This window comes from Stegostoma tigrinum, chromosome 8 (assembly GCF_030684315.1).
Source record: "Stegostoma tigrinum isolate sSteTig4 chromosome 8, sSteTig4.hap1, whole genome shotgun sequence".
Lineage (NCBI taxonomy): Eukaryota > Metazoa > Chordata > Chondrichthyes > Orectolobiformes > Stegostomatidae > Stegostoma > Stegostoma tigrinum.
In genome coordinates, this window is record NC_081361.1 from 51,584,813 (window position 1) to 51,603,790 (window position 18,978).

At 41.4% G+C, this 18,978-nt stretch overlaps 1 protein-coding gene across 1 annotated transcript in view; it reads left to right on the top strand.

Moving 5' to 3' along the window:
- Nucleotides 1–9,927: 9,927 nt before the first annotated feature.
- Nucleotides 9,928–18,978, top strand: part of il12rb2 (interleukin 12 receptor, beta 2a) — a 50,005-nt gene continuing 40,954 nt past the window's right edge. The window contains exons 1-3 of the mRNA XM_048539798.2: nt 9,928–9,934; nt 15,456–15,605; nt 18,543–18,827. Of these exons, the coding sequence (XP_048395755.2) occupies nt 9,928–9,934; nt 15,456–15,605; nt 18,543–18,827 (442 nt within the window). The remainder of the gene's footprint in view (nt 9,935–15,455; nt 15,606–18,542; nt 18,828–18,978) is intronic.

The window sequence follows — 18,978 nt, forward strand, 5'->3', positions numbered from 1 at the left end:
TTCTCATTGGAGAGAAGGAGGCTAAGAGGGGATTAAATAGAGACATACAAGATGATCAGAGGATTACATAGGGCGGACAGTGAGAGTCTTTTTCCAAGGATGATGACATCAGCTTGTACAAGGGGGCATAGCTACAAATTGAGGGGTGATAGATTTAAGACAGATGTCAGAGGCAGGTTCTATACTCAGAGAGTGGTAAGGGCATAGAATGCCCTGTCTGCCAATGTAGTTAACTCAGCCACATTAGGGGCATTTAAACAGTCTTTGGATAAGCATATGGATGATGATGGAGTAGTGTAGGGGTAGGGGCTTAGATTAGTTCACAGGTCGGCGCAACATCGAGGGCTGAAGGGCCTGTTCTGAGCTGTATTGTTCTATGTTCTATGTACTGAATGGGAATTACAATTTATTACAAGAAGTTAGACTAGCTCCAGATAAACGGTTGTAAACTGTTGCACATACCACTACAAATTAATAATGTAATCCTAAATAATTGTTCTCTTACATATACACACAGAGAAAAGGGGGGAGGAAAATCATTCAATTGTGGGAAACTGGGAATGCCATTCCATAGACTTAGTTCACAAGATCTACCGAGTTCATTCTTGCTGATCGGAAAGTTTCTTCTCAAATTTATTTTTTCAAATGCTTCCACTAGTGTGTAAAAGGCATAAGGTGGCTCATTCACCTATAAAAGGCATAACTTACAGCAATTGCTGAAGAAAAGATAAACTGGCTTTCATCAGGTTTAATGTGGCTTACTACAGAGAATGGAGAGAAAGCTCCTGATCTGTTGGAGATCTGAATACTTCTCTCTGTATCTTGTTCCCAGGCCCAAGCTTTTCAGCTACCTGAGAACCAAAGGCGAAAAACTTTTCTCATTGATAACTAGTCATTCATCCATAGCCCAATCATCTACTTATTGCCAACCAAAGCTCCATCTGAATATAGAACCTCTCAGCTTCAGTTTATCTGAATCTGAAACTAAAACTTCAATTACTGCTTGTTCAAGTAGCTGTTTAAACAGTGCTCGCTTGTATGTGTGATGTCTTGTTTTCAAGACAAGCAACCTCAATAAAATGAATTAAAATATATAGGAAATCAATAATAAGTTGCAGCTACAGAAATATAGTTGAAAACCAGACAGAAACAAGGAGTGGTATGTACAGAGGATGAAGAAGGTTAAAAAGACATTATCAGCAAAGAATGAAAACCAACATGAAAATTTATATGAATATTTCATAAATATCCATTTTAATAATATAGCTGGGGTCCTCTACAGTTTAAACATTCTCTGTAATTTGCAGGATATATTCAAATGTAACAGAATAAGAAATATTATACATTTGCTGCATTCATGCATGTTTGTTATACATTTTGACAAAAATAGTATTTTACACACTATTGTAAATTATGACAGAAACTATAATATGAATTGCTGATGCATATTTTGAATTGAGACATTAGTATTAATATATTAGACATTAATATTAGTTCTTATTTACTGTAAGCTCTCTGAAGAATGGTAACTTTATAAAAAGAGTTATGAACCATTAATTAGAAGTAATAAGAAGCAGGTTGACTGTTGCTAAAGTTTCTCATTGTCTTTCAGCTCCATGCTGAAAAAATAGATTCCTGCTGCAAATGCAGAGAAAGACAATTAAACAATTTGTTTATCTGGGGTCAGAGTGCATGGAGTATATGAAAAATGCACCTGGACCTCTCCTCATCTAAAGGTCTTACAAAGATTTTATAGCTGGAGTCACTGAATAAAGGTCAAACTGGGATCTATTGCTTCCATTTAACATGTGAAGGGTATCATCACCTTAACACGGAAAAGAGCTTACTATAAGAAAACAAAATTCCTGCAGACGTTGATGGAAAAACACGAAAAGTTCTAGAGATACTCCATTGGTTGGCACCAGCTGCAGCGAGAGCAGTAGAGTTAATTTTTCAAGTGAATGACCTGTTGTCAGATATGTTAGAAAATTTGCAAAAGTATTCAAATTTATAACAATAAAATGTAAGAAGTTGGAGAAATATCAAGAAAGTCTTTGATAGATAGGATGATAGGTGACACAAATGACATAAAAGTTGGTGGGAGAAAAGCCAAAGGGAGCAATAATAAAAGGGCCAAAGAAATAAAAGATGTCTCGAGAGGAAGTCTGACAGAATAATAAGTAGCAGCTGTCTAAAGTAAAAATATGAGAAAAAGAAGATCAAGACTGAACTACATGAAGAAAATAAAAAGGAGTAGGTTGATGGGGAGCTACCTCATTTGCTCTGTTTTAAAATATATTGCAAATTACGAGTTACAGTCGAAAGCAGAATGAAATTTTATGCGTTAGATTTAACCAGATGTGCATATATCACATGGTGTTCTATTGCTAACGATATAAAAATCTAAATGATGTCTTGTTCATATGCAAAGGGCAGATTGTGCTTGCTTAATCTTAAGAGAAAGTGAACTGGATAGACTTTGGATTGAGAGGTAGTAAGAACTGGCGATGCTGGAGTCAGAGATAACACAGTGTGGAGCTGGAGAAACACAGCACGCCAGACAGCATCAGAGGAGCAGGAAAACTGACATTTCAGATCGGGAGGTGAAGCAAGTTTGCATATTTGAACCAAACATTTCACCACACATCATCACCTGGACCTATCTGCGACTTACAGTCAAACAAAAGGACATTACTAGGAAAGATTAATGGGATGGATTGCAAAGGCTCCGAAGACTTTAACACTTGAAATGTTTCATCTGGTTCCTTATTATGCCCTTGTGTCATTTTTTAATTTTTAAAACACTTTTAAACTGCACAGCAAATATAAAATATAATATAAAAATGGGAAGATTAGGTCAGCACAAAAGGGAGAAAGGTTGAGATGGAGTAGAATGGGAAGGATGTTTTCATAGAGCATAAAAATTGACCCAGATCGAAACGGGTTTGTCAGCAGACAGACAAAAAAAAAATGAACAATGAGGTTGTTTGAGGTCATTGTTTGAGGTTGTTTGAGGACTGATGACGTCCCGATTAACAACTATTCACTCTCCCAGCCTGATCATTAGCAACCTCTTTGTCTGTCCAACAGTCTTTCTCTCTCTTTGGGCTCTATCCTATCATTTAGTCCCTACCCCATAAACCTCCCTATTTTCTGCATATAAACTGACATTTTCCCAGCCACCATCAGTTCTGAGGAAGGATCATCGGACCTGAAATGTTAACTCTGTTTTCTCCTCCACAGATGCTGCCAGATCTGCTGAATTTTTCCATCAACTTTGTTTTCGTTCCTGATTTACAGCATCCATAGTTCTTTTGGTTTTTATTTCGTATTTAACTACTGCCACATCTCTTCCAGGCTTGCCCACCTCTAAGAAGTTCTGCTCCTCTTCCCAACGGGATTTCCATTCAAATCTCTCTTCTTGCCCACTGACTTTAATTTCACTGTCACTCCTGGTGTTTAACCATGTATTTGCTAAAAATCATTTCCACAGCCATATCACATTCCTCAATGACTGCCTCCGGCTCAGGCTCACCCCATGTGGATTCAACTGAATTTTCATCCCTCATGTTTTGACTTCTCCCAGGATCACAGATATCTCCGTGATGTTCAACGTTCCATGGACAGCTGCACTCACCGCATCCTGAGATCCATGCTCAGTGCCATGTGGCGTCACATGTACACTCTCAACCTTTCTCTCCAACAGCATTGCAACGTGTTGGGTCAGGGCTGCACCACTCCGCAGTTCCACTTCATCCTCTGGCTCATTCGTTGTGCTAACAAGAAATTTTTTCTTTTCCTTTCAGGCATCAAGGCCCAAAAGATGCAACAACTCAAAAATACCCATGGCACTAGAACCTACCTCTCCTCCCCTTCCCTCTGACTCTATCCCCTCCCCCAATACCCGCCACCTCTTTTCATGTATTCACCATCCCTCCTAACTTTCTGCTCTCCGATGCTGAACGCTCTGCACTCAGCAAAGGCCTCAGCTTTATCCCTCTGCGTCCCCGCCTTAACGAAGTTCGGGCACGACATGGCGCCGAACTGTTCTTTCGCCATCTTCGCCTCCGTGCTCGTTTCTTTGGACAAGAGTCCTCTCCCCGTCCCACAGACCCCTTTGCCCAACTCCAACACTCTCCCTCCAGCTGGACCCCTCCCTCTGGCCTTTTACCTATACTCGACCTTTTCATTGAGAACTGTCAGTGTGACATTAGTCGTCTCAATTTCACTGGCCCTCTCAACAAATCCAACCTATCCCCCTCCGAACTGACTGCACTCAGTGCACTCAGATCTAACCCTGGCTTTGTCATCAAGCCTGCTGATAAGGGTGGTGCTTTTGTTGTCTGGCATAGTGACCTCTACCTTGCAGAGGCTGAGGGCCAGCTCTCAGATACCTCCTCCAACCTTCCCGTGGACCATGTCCCCATCATGGCACATCAGGCCATTGTATCCACTACGGCTACAGATCTCATTTTGTCTGGGGATCTCCCCCCATCCGCTTCCAAGCTAATGGTCCCCCAATGCCACACAGATCATTTCTACCTCCTGTCAAAAATCCACAAACAGGACTGTCCAGGCAGACCCATTGTTTCAGCCTTCTCATGCCCCACAGAACTCATCTCTTCCTACCTCGACTGAGTCTTCTCCCCCTGGTCCAATCCCTACCCACATACATCCATGATTCATCTGATGCCTTATGCCGGTTTCAAAGCTTCCAGTTTACGGGCTCAAGCCATCTCCTCCTTACCACCTTATCCCTTTACGCATCCATTCCCCACCAGGAGGGTCTTAGGACTCTCCGCTTCTTCCTGGAGCAAAAACCTGATCCATCCCCACCCACCACCACCCTCCTCCGTTTGGCTGAGCTTGTCCTCACCCTCAGCAACTTCTCTTTCAACTCATATCAGTGATAAAGGGAACTGCAGATGCTGTAGAATCCAAGATAACAAAGTGTGGAGCTGGATGAACACAGCAGGCCCAGCAGCATCTCAGGAGCACAAAAGCTGATGTTTCGGGAAGGGTCTAGGCCTGAAACATCAGCTTTTGTGCTCCTGAGATGCTGCTTGGCCTGCTGTGTTCATCCAGCTCCACACTTTGTTATCTCTTTCAACTCCTCTCATTTCCTTCAGGTAAGAGGGGTTGCCATGGGTACCCCCACGGGCCCTAGTTATGCCTGTCTCTTCGTGGGGTACGTGGAACATTCCTTGATCCAGTCCTATTCAGGCTTCCAACCATAATTCTTCCTCTGATGCATCTCGTCTGGAATTCGAAAACGTTATCAATTTCACCTCCAATTTCCACCCTGCCCTCACTTTCAGCTGGTCTATCTCTGACTCCTCCCTTCCCTTCCTCGACATTTCTGTTCCCATTTCTGGGGATAGACTGGCCACTAATATCCATTACAAACCCACCGACTCCCACAGCCACCGGGACTATACATCCTCACCACCCACTTCCTGTAAAGACTCCATCCCATTCTCTCAGTTCCTCCATCTCCGTCCCATACGTTCAGATGAGGCCAACTTTCGACAAGGGAACCTTCAAAATGTCCACATTCTTCCTCAACCGAGGATTCCCCAGCTCCGTTGTCGACAGGGCCCTCAATCGGGTCTGACCCATCTCCCGCACTTCTGCCCTCACCCCTTCTCTTCCCTCCCGCAACAGCGATAGGGTTTCCCTTATCCTCACCTACCATCCCACCAGCATCCACATCCAGAAGATCATCAGACGCCATTTCCGCCACCTCCTGCAAGAGGTCACCACCAGACACACAGTCCCCTCCCCTCCCTTGTCCGCCTTCTGCAGGGACTGTTCCCTCTGGGACACACTGGTCCACAATTCCTTCACCCCCAACACCTCCCCAAGGCCCTATGGCACCTTCCCCTGTAACTGGGGAAGGTGCAACACCTGCCCATTAACCTCCTTCCTCCCCAGAATCCAAGGGCCTAAACATACCTTTCAAGTGAAGCAACACTTCACCTGCACTTCCAAGAATCTAGTCTACTGCATTCGCTGCTCGCAATGCTGCTACATTGGGGAAACAAAGTGTAGACTTGGCCATCGCTTCGCAGAACATCTACATTCTGCTCGCAGAAAAGACCCTGAACTACCTGTTGCCTGCCACTACCACCCTGCTCCCTGGCCAACATCTGTCTCTGGCTTGCTACAGTGTTCCAGCGAAGCCCAATGCAAGCTGGAGGAACAACACCTCATGTTCCACTTGGGGGCCCTACAGACTCAATATTGACTTCAATAATTTTAGGGCCTAAACTCTCCCATGTCTCAGCCCCCCACCCACACACCAGACCTTGTTACCACACAGCCTGCCACTACATACCTGCTGTTGTTAGTCACTAACAGTCCCCATTAACTACTACTCACCCTCCCAGCCTGATCGTTAGCAACTCCTTTGTCTGTCCAACTGTCTTTCTCTCTCAGTCATAGTAGGAACTGCAGATGCTGGAGAATCCAAGATAACAAGGTGTAGAGCTGGATGAACACAGCAGGCCAAGCAGCATCAGAGGAGCAGGAAAGCTGATGTTTCCAGCCTGGACCCTGCTTCTGTCCTTCTCTCTCTTCTGGCTCTACCCTATCGTTTACTCCCTACCCCGCCCACCTCCCTGTTTTCTGCAAATAAACTGACGTTTTCCCAGCCACCATCAGTTCCGAGGAAGGGTCACCGGCCTCGAAACGTTAACTTTGTTTTCTCCTCCACAGATGCTGCCAGACCTGCTGAGCTTTTCCAGCAACTTTGTTTTTGTTGTTGAACAATGAGGATGCATGTGCTAAAACATTTCTGATTGAATGAAAGATGCTGCAGTGAATTATCTAACGCTGTACATTACTAATCTGCTCTAAAGCACTTCTTCCAAGCCCCGGGGGGTTTCTCGGAAAGTAGGTTTCCATTTCAAACACAATACAACAAGAAGTCTAGACAAATTAAAACGCGTGCAACCCACTGCATTTAAACTTTTTTTGATGACTGTGTGTGAGAAGGATCACACATTTCAAAGGTGCGAAAGCGTGTGGTTAGAGCCCGGCTTCTGAATAGAATCACAGGAGCACGATTCTGGGCAAGCAACACTTAGCTGTGGTTGAAAGGTCGGCCACGCAATACTTTAAACTTTATCAGGACGATTTATTTCCCCAGACTTTAGATGATTAAAAAGACGCCGTTTGTCTTTTCACACCGTCTTTCTCGTGTGGGCCTGGTTGGCTGCAATCCGTCAATGAATTCCGAGAAGGTTTATTGCTAGCACGTGGGGAATGAGTTCCAATCCGGGATTGATTTGAATGGTGAGCGAACTAGTTTGACTTTACATTCTCATCTTTGTTTCGTCAATGCAATGGTTCCTTCGGGGTGGAGATGGTGCGTCTCGGAATAATGTGGTCCGAATGTACATTAGTGAGAGGCACAGGAGAAAGTTGGAGAGTATTTACAGCGGAAAACTGTCTTCGTGATACAGCACCGGGATTTGCAAACTCCGAATTGGAGAGCATTTTAGATTTTTCTCAAAAAGGGTCCAGACCCGAAACGTTAGCTTTCCTGCTGCGTTCATCCAGCTCCACACCTTGTTAACCCAAACTTCTGAGTTTGTAATGCTGTTGGCGACTTCGTCCCAATTTGCGATATCAGTTTTTATGTATTCACAATTAAAGCTGGAAAATGAGCGAGGGTACGCGAATATTAGTTGAAACTAAATTACAGGTAGGTAAACCATGTTTATTTTTCATGTTCTCGTTCTGCTCTGTGATAATAAAACAGGGTTTCTCGACAATCTGCAGGGAGTAGAGACCTCGCTGCCGGCTCATTTATTTCATTGATAACAAAGCGTGGAGCTCGATGAACACAACAGGCCGAGCAGTATCTCGGATTCTCCAACATCTGTAGTTCCCATTATCTCTCTCATTTATTTCATTCATTTTCAAAGAGGTATACTATATAGATGAGCGTGTGGGAGAAGCAGTATAGAAAAAAATGTGTTCCTCCGATCATCGGTGCCAGCCAAAAAAAAAGACCAGCGTATTTTCTGGTTGGCATGACGTTAAATACAGTGGGTTTCCATTGAGACATCGAGTTCAGGGGCATAGATCTTTTAAGATGTCAGGAGCAGGTGGAAAAAATAATTGAGGTGGCTGATGGATTGCTGGCCTTTGAATCGAGAGGATTCCAATATATGAATTCAAACTTGATACTGCAACTGTACAAAAACCCTGTTTAGACTCCACTTGGAGTACCGAGAGTAGATCAAGGCACCACATTTTAGGAATGATATTCCCTTTTGAGGGAGTATAATTTAGGTTTGCAAGAATGATGTGTGGTCTTTAGTGGTTAAATTGAGTAATTTATTAAGTTGAATAAAGAGATTATACAAATTAGACCTGTTTTCTGCAGAATTTGGAAGCTTAAGGGGGGGGTGGGGGATCAGATTGAAGTCTTCCAGATGCTAACAGGAAAGGATAGGTTATCATTATTTACACTATTATCACTGGTTGGAGATTCCAGAGATAGGGGCCTTAGTCAAAGATTTAAAGCTAAGTCATTCAGGAAAGATGTTAGGAAGTGCTTCGACACACAAAGGATGGTAGATGTTTGGAACTTTCTTCCATCAGTGTGTGCTAGATCATGTGTTAATTTTAAATTTTGAGAGACAAGGTTTTTTTAAGACTATTAAGGAATATGGGCCAAAGGTAGGCATTGTGGAGTTGGGCCACAGATCAGCCATGATCCCATTTAATGGCACAGCAGGCGTGTGGGGCAGAATGGCTACTTTTTTTTAAAAGTCTGCTTTGTTGACATGCTAATCCTGCAGGGACACGGGCACACTCAACAATGAGGAGGTTACTTATTGCAGGCTCAGGCCTGTCACTATGGGTAATGCATGGAAGCGGGTTTGCACCATGTAGGCCATCGAATCGTTAAGCCTCTACTTCTAGAATTCCCAACCAGTGGTAATAGTTTGCAAGTGAGACAGGATTAATTAATGAACACCGAATGAAGGAGCTTCTACATAGCAGTAGTCATAATTTTAAGAGAGTATGTAGTGTATTCAAGAATAGTATTAAAGATTGAGTAAATAAGACCATAAGAAGCAAAAGAAGGCCATTCTGCCCATTGGGTCTGTTCCATTGTTGGATGAGCTCATGGTTGATCTGATCATCCTCAACTCTACTTAAATGCCTTTTTCCCCAAACCCCTTGATTTCATTGAATAAACATATCTATCAGAACCTTGAATATACTTAATGACCCTCTGTGATTTTTGCATGGATTGACTACCCTCTGAAAGAAAATGATCCTCCTCATCTGTCTTTAAATGGCCAAACCCTTACTCGGATGTTACCCTCTTGCCTGAGACTTTCCCATAGGGGGGGATCTTTCTGTGTCCACAAGCTTCCTAATGCTCAAAAGGTCTCCTTTCATTCTGCACACTCCAATACATACAGACCCAGTCTACACAACGTATCCTCTGCATACTCGGAATGTACCTTCTCTGGGCTGTCTCCAATGCCAGTATGTCTTGTCTTAAGTGATGTAGGCAATAGAGCTAGCTGACATGAGCTGGCAAATTAGGTTGATTGATGGATCCTTAGAGATGCAGTAGTAGATGATTTACGAGGATATTTCAGAATATGCAGGGTAGATACATTCAATAGAAAAAGTCCAAGGGGAGGACCCACCATCCATACTTAACTAAAAAGTTGAGTGTGTCAAATTAAATGAAGCTAATAATTGCAAAAAGATGAATAGCAGCAACGATGAAATATAAGAAAACTTGCAACGGCTTACAAAAATATTTAAGGGAGTGAAAATTAGATTGAGAGAAAGCTAGCTGGCAATGTTTAAAAAGTAAGAGTTTCTATAGATACCTAAAAAGGATAAGAGTTAATCAGAAGAGAATAACAGAGAGAGACGGGGGAAGTAATAATGGAAGGTAAGAAGTTAGCAGATGAACAGTTTTTTTTGTATCCTGATATTTGAAAAATGATGCAAATAACATCTAGAAATTGTTCTAGCCCTATATCAGGAAAGGGACGAAGGGTGGAACACCAGAAAATTAGTCACAAATAAGTAAATTGTTGGGAGTTGCAGACTGGTAAGACCCCAGGTTCTGAGACTTCATTTTTGGGTCTAAAAAAAGTAGCTGGTGCATGAGTTAATGCGTTGATTTTTTTAAAAAATTATCCAAAATTCCCCAGACGGTTCAATTAGAATGGAAAATATCAAGTTTCTCACACTACAGAAAGCTTGTATTTTGTTTGTCCTGTTAGTGGAACACTGGCAGTTCAAGTAATCCTGAAGTGTGCTCTAAATCTGTTACTGTATTGCCACATTTGTATTGTAATGATAATCGACTTTATGCCTTCCTGGTCCGACTATCAAGAATGTTGAGTGGCTGCAGAGCATCCTGAAGGGATAGATGAACAAACAGTAGCCATGATCTGGATCAGAACATAGGTGAAAAGAGGGATATGTAAGTAGACTGGAGGTAGCTAGAAAAGAAACCAGCAAGGAAGACTTTTAATGATAGTCTGGAAAATGCTATGCCCTGTGCTGTGCACTTGCAAAATTGATGTAGAGCAGATGCATGGCTTGAGAGATGGTGCTTCAAGGAAGGTCTTAGTTTCTTGGGGCTAGACCTTGGGGTGCTGGGACCTCGACTAGGTTGGATGGGTTGCATCTGAATAGAACTGGGACCAGTGATAGTTTGCTATTTCAAGAAAGATGTAGAAGAATGAATTAACGTGGAGGGGTTTGGGAATCATTAGAAAGGGAATGCAAGTTTCACGAAGAATGGGTGAAGCAGCTGACACAAGGGAAAAATAAAAGAAAAGGCACACATAACAAAGTGTGTAGCTGGATGGACACAGCAGGCCAAGCAGCATCTCAGGAGCACAAAAGCTGATGTTTCGGGCCTAGACCCTTCTTCAGAGAGAGTCTAGGCCCGAAACATCAGCTTTTGTGCTCCTGAGATGCTGCTTGGCCTGCTGTGTTCATCCAGCTCCACACTTTGTTATCTTGGATTCTCCAGCATCTGCAGTTCCCATTATCACTCAATAGAAAAGGCACAAGTGGCTTTCAGAATAAGAGTAAATGTGATTAGCCTGATTTGGGTTCACAAAATATGTGTCTAATCACATTCTGTTCAAACAGTAATGTTGGTGAGCTGCTGATGTAGGTAGTGAAGTGAAAGTATGATATGGCAATAATGAATGCTTAGTTGAAAACAATAATTGGATTCAAGGTGTTCAAGAAAGGAAGGAGGCAGGATGACAATATTGATACAGGATAATATTACAGTGCTGCAGAGTGAGGATGATCATTGAAGGTTCAAGGACAAAATTTTATTGCTGAGAACAGAAACAATAGAAAATCAATTACATTTTTGTGTATTTCAAAGGGGACCAACTGGTGAGAAAGATGGTGGAACAGATTTGCAAGGAAATGATAGACTGATGCAGAAAAAAACTTCAGATTAGAAGACTTCAAGTTGGCATAAGGAGGGAGGAAGTATTGGGTATCCTAAAAGGTGATAAGGTGGACGAGTCCCCAGGTCCGGATGAGATCTATCCCAGGTTATTGAGGGAGGCGAGAGAGGAAATAGCTGGGGCCTTAACAGATATCTTTGCAGCATCCTTAAACACGGGTGAGGTCCCGGAGGACTAGAGAATTGCTAATGTTGTCCCCTTGTTTAAGAAGGGTAGCAAGGATACTCCAGGTAATTATCGACCAGTGAGCCTGATGTCAGTGGTAGGGAAGCTGCTGGATAAGACACTGAGGGATAGGATCTATTCTCATTTGGAAAAATGGGCTTATCAATGATAGGCAACATGGTTTTGTGCAGGGAAGGTCATGTCTTACCAACTTAATAGAATTCTTTGGGGATGTGACAAAGTTGATTGATGAGGGAAAGACTGTAGATGTCATATACATGGACTTCAGTAAGGTGTTTGATAAGGTTCCCCATGGCAGGCTGATGGAGAAAGTGAAGTCACATGGGGTGTGCTAGCTAGATGAATAAAAAACTGGCTAGGCAACAGGAGACAGAGTAATAATGGAAGGGGGTTTCTCAAATTGGAGACCTGTGACCAGTGGTGTTCCACAGGGATCTGTGTTGGGACCACTGTTGTTTGTGATATATGTAAATGATCTGGAGGAAGGTGTAGGTGGTCTGATCAGCAAGTTTGCTGATGACACTAAGATTGGTGGAGTAGCTGATAGTGAAGGGGACTGTCAGAGATTACAGCAGAATGTAAATAGCTTGGAGAGTTGGGTGGAGAAATGACAGATGGAGTTCAATCCGGGAAAATGCGAGGTGATGCATTTTGGAAGATCCAATTCAAGAGCGAACTATACGGTAAATGGAAAAGTCCTGGGGAAAATTGATGAACAGAGAGATCTGGGTGTTCAGGTCCATTGTTCCCTGAAGGTGGCAACGCAGGTCAATAGGGTGGTCAAGAAGGCATATGGCATGCTTTCCTTCATTGGATGGGGTATTGAGTACAAGAGTTGGCAGGTCATGTTACTCTAAACAGCCACGTTTAGAGTACTGTGTACAATTCTGGTCGCCACATTACCAAAAGGATGTGGACGCTTCAGAGAGGGTGCACAAGAGGTTCACCAGGATGTTGCCTGGTATTGAGGGCACTAGCTGTGAAGAAAGGTTGAGTAGATTAGGATTATTTTCATTAGAAAGACGGAGATTGAGGGGGGACCTGATTGAGGTCTACAAAATCATGAGGGGCATAGACAGGGTGGAAGTAAGAAGCTTTTTCCCAGAGTGGGGGACTAAATTACTAGGGGTCATGAGTTCAAAGTGAGAGGAGGAAAGTTTAAGGGAGATACGCGTGGAAAGTTCTTTACACAGAGGGTGGTGGGTGCCTGAAACACGTTGCCAGCGGAGGTGATAGACGAAGACACGTTAGCGTCTTTTAAGATGTATCTGGACAGGTACATGGATGGGTAGGGAGCAAAGGGATACAGACACTTAGAAAATAATGACAGGATTAGACAGAGGATCTGGATCTGCACAGGCTTGGAGGGCCAAAGGGCCTCTTCCTGTGCTGTAATTTTCTTTGTTCTTTGTACTTCAGATGGGGGACCTTAAGTAGCCTTTGTAAAGTATGTTACGTTATTTCTGTTCCAAAGAGGCTGTTTCTGGGGAATGAGCTGAAACAAGTGCATCAGTTGTAAGTAGGAGACCTGGGTTCAGGTCCCACCTGCTTCAGCAGATGACACATCTGAGCACGTTGATTTTTTTTTAAAGTATGGAAAAACATGCAAGGGCCAGCAAACAAAATATCAAAAATTCTAGGTTATATGTGTGGAAAATGCCAGCGTATAAATGAATAGAGTGAGTCCAATTTCAATGGTGAGAACTGATGTGGTCCAGGTAAGTTTCAGTCAAGCAAAACTATAATTGATCAATAAGTTGGCCTTTAAGGCAATGATTTTCAGTTGAAGTACATTCCCAGGTGGGATAGAAGTAGGACAAACCTAATCCAAATGATGAAAGAGAGAAAGCAAATGAATCAGGAAAAAGGCTGCTTATTGCAGATGTCAACTTGATAATACAAATTTGACAAGGTGATGGTGTGCCGTCATCTTGAATGACTACAGTCATGGGGTATAAGTAAACTTATAGTGGCGTTAGGGAGAGACTTCCAGAATTTTGAACTACTAGAGTAAAGGAATGATGAAAAATTCCAAGTTAGTATGGTGCGCAGCTTGGAGGGGAGCTTGCATGTTGTGATGCTATATAGGTATGAACCACACTGAATGAATATTAAATATTCAGAGGGAAAGTCAAAACAAAAAGAAGCAAAAAGAGTAAAAGACTTGCAGTTAACGTGAAAGGATGTATAACTTGTAAAAAGATGGTAAACAAAGATTCAAAAAGAAGATTTACACAATGTGGCAGCACAGCTGAGGTACTAAATGAGTATTTTTACATCTGTGTTCATCAAGGGTAATGATGAGGTTCCACTGACTGTCTCAGCAGCTGAGACACCGGATTGGCTAAGGGTTTTTAGACTAAGGGGTGTATTTCTATGGTCTGTGAAAGAGCTGGAATTGTTCCCATGAGTAGATTCTGGAATGTAATAATGGAAATCCAGTGGAACATTGTCAGGTAAAACGAATGAAATAGGAGGCTGTGAGTGGTCAATTGAGATAATCTGTGAAGTGGCTTTTGAGGGAAATTCCAAAGTCAGGCCTTCAAAGGACACTTAATATTCATTTTTGCAATTCATTCTATGGTGATTTGGTGATCCATAGTATATCTACCATTTAGTTGGTAAGCTGAATAATTGATGGGATCTGCTTTAACTGCATCTATCGGCCACAATTTGTCTGTTTTAATTCATTTCTCACGCTTCAGTTCTGGACATTAGAATATAAGGTTGTGTTGTTTCATTCTTAATAACCTCGTATAGCAAAGTTTAAACTTGTTTGTTCAAACCATGGAATATTGTGGCTATATTCTCTTAGTAATGATCTTGGGTCTCAGTTGTTGCTACTTTAAAACACTGCAATTTATCCCTGACCATTTTGGAAACACAAAATGGTGCTTCATCAAGGATTTTAACAGCACATATCGTTTTTCTTTGTAGGAAAGATTTCCGTGCCTCTCCCACACCCTGCTGCTTCACAGCCAATAAAGCACTTTTGAAGTTTCCTGAATAGCCTGGTTTTTTAAAGCTTAATGTCCCCATTTTCTCCTTTGTTCTAATCCCCTAGCTGTAATGGAAAACATTGTACTAACCTTCTGGATTTATTTTTATGTGGACACTACATTTGAGTGTGTGTATACTCATCAATCTCTTTGATTCTCTACTGTTCCTAGATTTATATTCTTTTAAAATGTACTTTTGTGTCCTTTATTGATCCAGTCTGAATGACATCACACTTAAAAGTATTGAAATCCATCTGCATAATTTTACAAATCACTAAATCAACATTACTCTCATTTTATACCTGCATGTGTAATTTTTGCTAGACCACCCATTTTTATGAGACTTATAAACTTGGATGTATAGCTCTGAATTATTTAAGTTATTAATTATGATAAATAGTTGACGTGTAAGTTCAGATGCCCCATGGAATATCATTAACCACTTTCTTCTGAATTGTGTCCATGGGCATTATACTTAATTACTTTCTAAAACATAACCAACTTCCTAACTAGGTCAATATTTTGCTTTCAGTGCTGTTAGGAAGAGAGTTTGAGAATGTTGACCCTGCAACAGGGATGAATGGCAATGTTTCTTTGCACACCAATAGGAAAGGACAGTACAAGTCTACTATTTCTATTTCCATCCTCGCAACTTTTCTGAGGCAGCCGAAGATCAAATTATACTGCGAGTACCAGAAATTGCACTGAAATTGACTGGTGGTGGAACAACAAGGTGGAAATGTGTGCAGCTGGCAAATGTGGAAGATCTGAAATCTGGAAGTAAGACTGTTGCATAAGCACTTTACAGGATCAGCCTACAATCTGGATTTTCAAGATCTCAAGCTTCCCTTGTTTTGTTTGATGGAGTTTGTTGGAATGTACTTGTTAACTAAACTAATTGCCATCTTATTGTGCAAGAACAAGGCAGCTGGTAAGTTGCATTAAATGATTATATGTATTGATTTTACTGTGGTGTAAATCGTTTGAGTTTAAAGCGATTTGCTCAAATATAGATTGACGTTACTTTTGTTTTATTTGCTTCCCTTGACAATGTCAGGTTGGATTAAAACCAAAAGACTACAGATGCTGGAGGTCTGAAAGAGAAACAGAAGGTGCTGGAGAGTCTCAGCAAGTCTGGCAACATCTGTAGAGCGAAACAGTAAAAGTTTGAGATCCCAGTATTCCGACAAAGGGTCACTGGACTCAAAACATTAACTCTGTTTCTCTATGGCGGCTGCCAGTTGTGCTGAGTTTCTCCAGAACTTTGTTTTTGTTTCTGGCATTGGCTATTGGCCTTGATGTTGACTAGTCATTCAATATTTAATCTCAGGAGCTGTTGCTGTAGTGCCAAATCACGTTCCCCTTGGATACAGCAGGTATCGATGACTGACTACCTTTCAGAAAAGGTCTTTGACTGACTTCATTTGGTCTAATGTGGCTTCTCCTATGATCAACTAGCTCAGCACATACATATAAGCTTCCTGATCCAGAGATGCTGGAAACACAATGGTTCATTTAGCCCCATCTCATCCAGAGACTATTAAATTTAATTTGTTATCTTGCAATTCCAGAAAACAATATTTAGTGAGAAATTGAGACATAATGGGTAGTTAACCCCACCCATAAGCTCAGGTGGCAATTTTACACTTTAAATTTATTGCCATTGTTTAAGATTACCAATTTAGATTGTCAGTTGGTGCTTGCAATGTGATATATTCATGCATAATGTAAGCTATATATTAATACACAGGGCCCTGTTCTTCTCTCGCAGGACAGATACAATCGCTGCATTGGTTTCACATCAACAAAGCAGTCTTAGCTGGAATATATTTGTTATGAGATGTCAACTTGCACTTGTCTTTGCAAAATAAACAGCTGTTGATTCAAAGTGAACAGTTGTGTAATTTCACCTATCTCAGCCAGAAGAAATTTATACAAACTTGGGTTTTTTTTTGCGAAATTATCTTTTTATCCTAAACATGTAATGTTGGTTGATTGATCGAGCTGTTAAATTCTCAGCCACTGATGGAAAAGTAATATGAGGGACTAGCTATGGAAACTTGGACTTGGAAAGAAAAAAAACTTGACGATAAGAGAGCTAGTTGAGAATGCAGCGCTAGGATGGAGAAAGTCCATAAAGGGAACTGCAGATAAGGTACAGACTTTAAATGTATGACGTTTGAGACATGTGACTCATGAAAATAAGAGAATCCTTACATACTCATCCCATGTGTTACTGTATGTTGTGGCATTGCTTAAATAATTTACACAGCTAGGACTTTATTCATTAATTTTTACTGTGTAGATGGGATGGTTTTCAACTCAAATGGCATTGACTTGACCCTGTGTGACACTAGTGGATATCTCTTTAGCCTTTGATATTAATGACATTTCCCAATAACCCTTAGGATTGGTAATGTGTCATTACTTTCTAACAATACAATCTTCCAGTTGAGGAATTGAGTTTAAATCTATTTTTGAGTGTGCGTTTATTTTTCTGTAGTCAATCTAGAATCTAGTTATCTGTTAGGCTTGGAATGCACTCTATACTGTGAAATTTGAAATGGCTCAGAAAAGATTTACAAGGATGTTGCTGGCATTGGAGGGTCTGAGCTCTTGGGAGAAGCTGAATAGGCTGGAGCTTTCTCCACTGAAGCATTAGAGGCTGAGGGGTGAAGTTGTAGTGGTTAATACAGTCATGAGGGGCACAGATAAGGTGAATAGCCATGGTCTTTTTTCCCAGGTGGGTGAATCTAAAACTAGAGGGCACAAGTTTAAGATGAGTGGGGAAAAGATTCAGAAGGGGTTCTAAGGGGTAACTTTTCACACAGGGTAGTGCATGTATGGAACAAGCTGCCAGAGGAAGTGGTGGAAGCTGCTACAGTTACAATGTTTAAAAGGCATTTGGATGGGTACATTAATAGAGTGGGTTTAGAGGGATATGGGATGAATGCTGGCATATGGGACTAGATTAATTTAGGATATCTGGTTGGCATGGATGAGTTGGACTGAAGGGTCTGTTTCTGTGCTGTACATCTCTGACTATGACAGCCATTCTTCAGTTCATTTCTCAGGACAATGCTCTGACCAATCAGAGGCAACCTGCTTTATTTCAATTTTACCAAATTTTAGGAGGTAACTCAGTCATCATCTAACTATTGAATTTGGCAAATCAGTTAGCATTCACTTCTTGTGTGTGTAAATATAAAAAGTTGTTAGTTTCCTTCTCTCTTGCAAAGCCTTCTGATGAATACAAGATGAAAAATTTCAACAAACTATTGGCTTTTCACTAATACTCAAACTCTGCTCAGCCAAACAAATATTTGAATACACAGAGGTCTTCTTCACATGGACAGAAAGAAGGAATGAAAAAAAAATTATTCATAGTGCAGAAATAGTAAGAACTGCAGATGCTGGAGTCAATGATTATAGTGTGGAACTGGAGGAACACAGCAGGTCAGGCAGCATCAGAGGAACTGGAAAGTTGACGTTTCGGGTCAGGGCCCTTCTTCAGATAGACATCCAGGGTCTGGATGTGGAAGACTGTCGCGAACATCATTGGCATGCATGGACCTCCGTAGAGCAGCTGCACACATGCACAGCTTTTGATGTAAAATCGTTCACAATGTGAGAAATGCTCCACAAGCATTGAGTTCTTGAACTGTACTAATGTATAGAAAGATCTGCACTGTAAGTACATAAAAGTTTTAAAATTGCATTGGTAATATCAGCAGGCAAAAGTTAACAAAATTCAAACAAGCAGGGTATCATTAGCAAACAGAAATATAACAGAAAGACACTTTTTCTTGAAATGTTGAAGCTTTTCTAGCTTCTAAAATGATTTTGAAAATGTTGTCATCTTTTCCAGAATCCTGTGCTGATGGGGAAATGCAAGTAAGCCCTGCATCCATAATTAGATTTGGATCAAGCATTAACGTATCATGTGTATTAAAGGGGTCATTCTACAATGAATGTACAGCTCAACAGCTACGTATTATTCAAGACAACGCCATACCGCTACATACTGTACAGATCCTCACCAATGCAGTTAGTGCGCACATTCCAAAGTTTACAAACAATGAGTCTAGTTTTGCTTGTAAGCTGCATTGCAATATGGAATACTTGATTTGCGGAATTGATGTTAAAGCTGGCTGTAAGTGGTATTTTTAATATTATTGATTGAAATCAATATACTGTATGCTAACAAATTTTGTTAGCTTTTGTCTTTGGTTTGCTATATATATGAACACTAAACATTTTAAAAGGGGTGGTGTGACTGGCAAAACAGTTCAGTCACTGTCAAG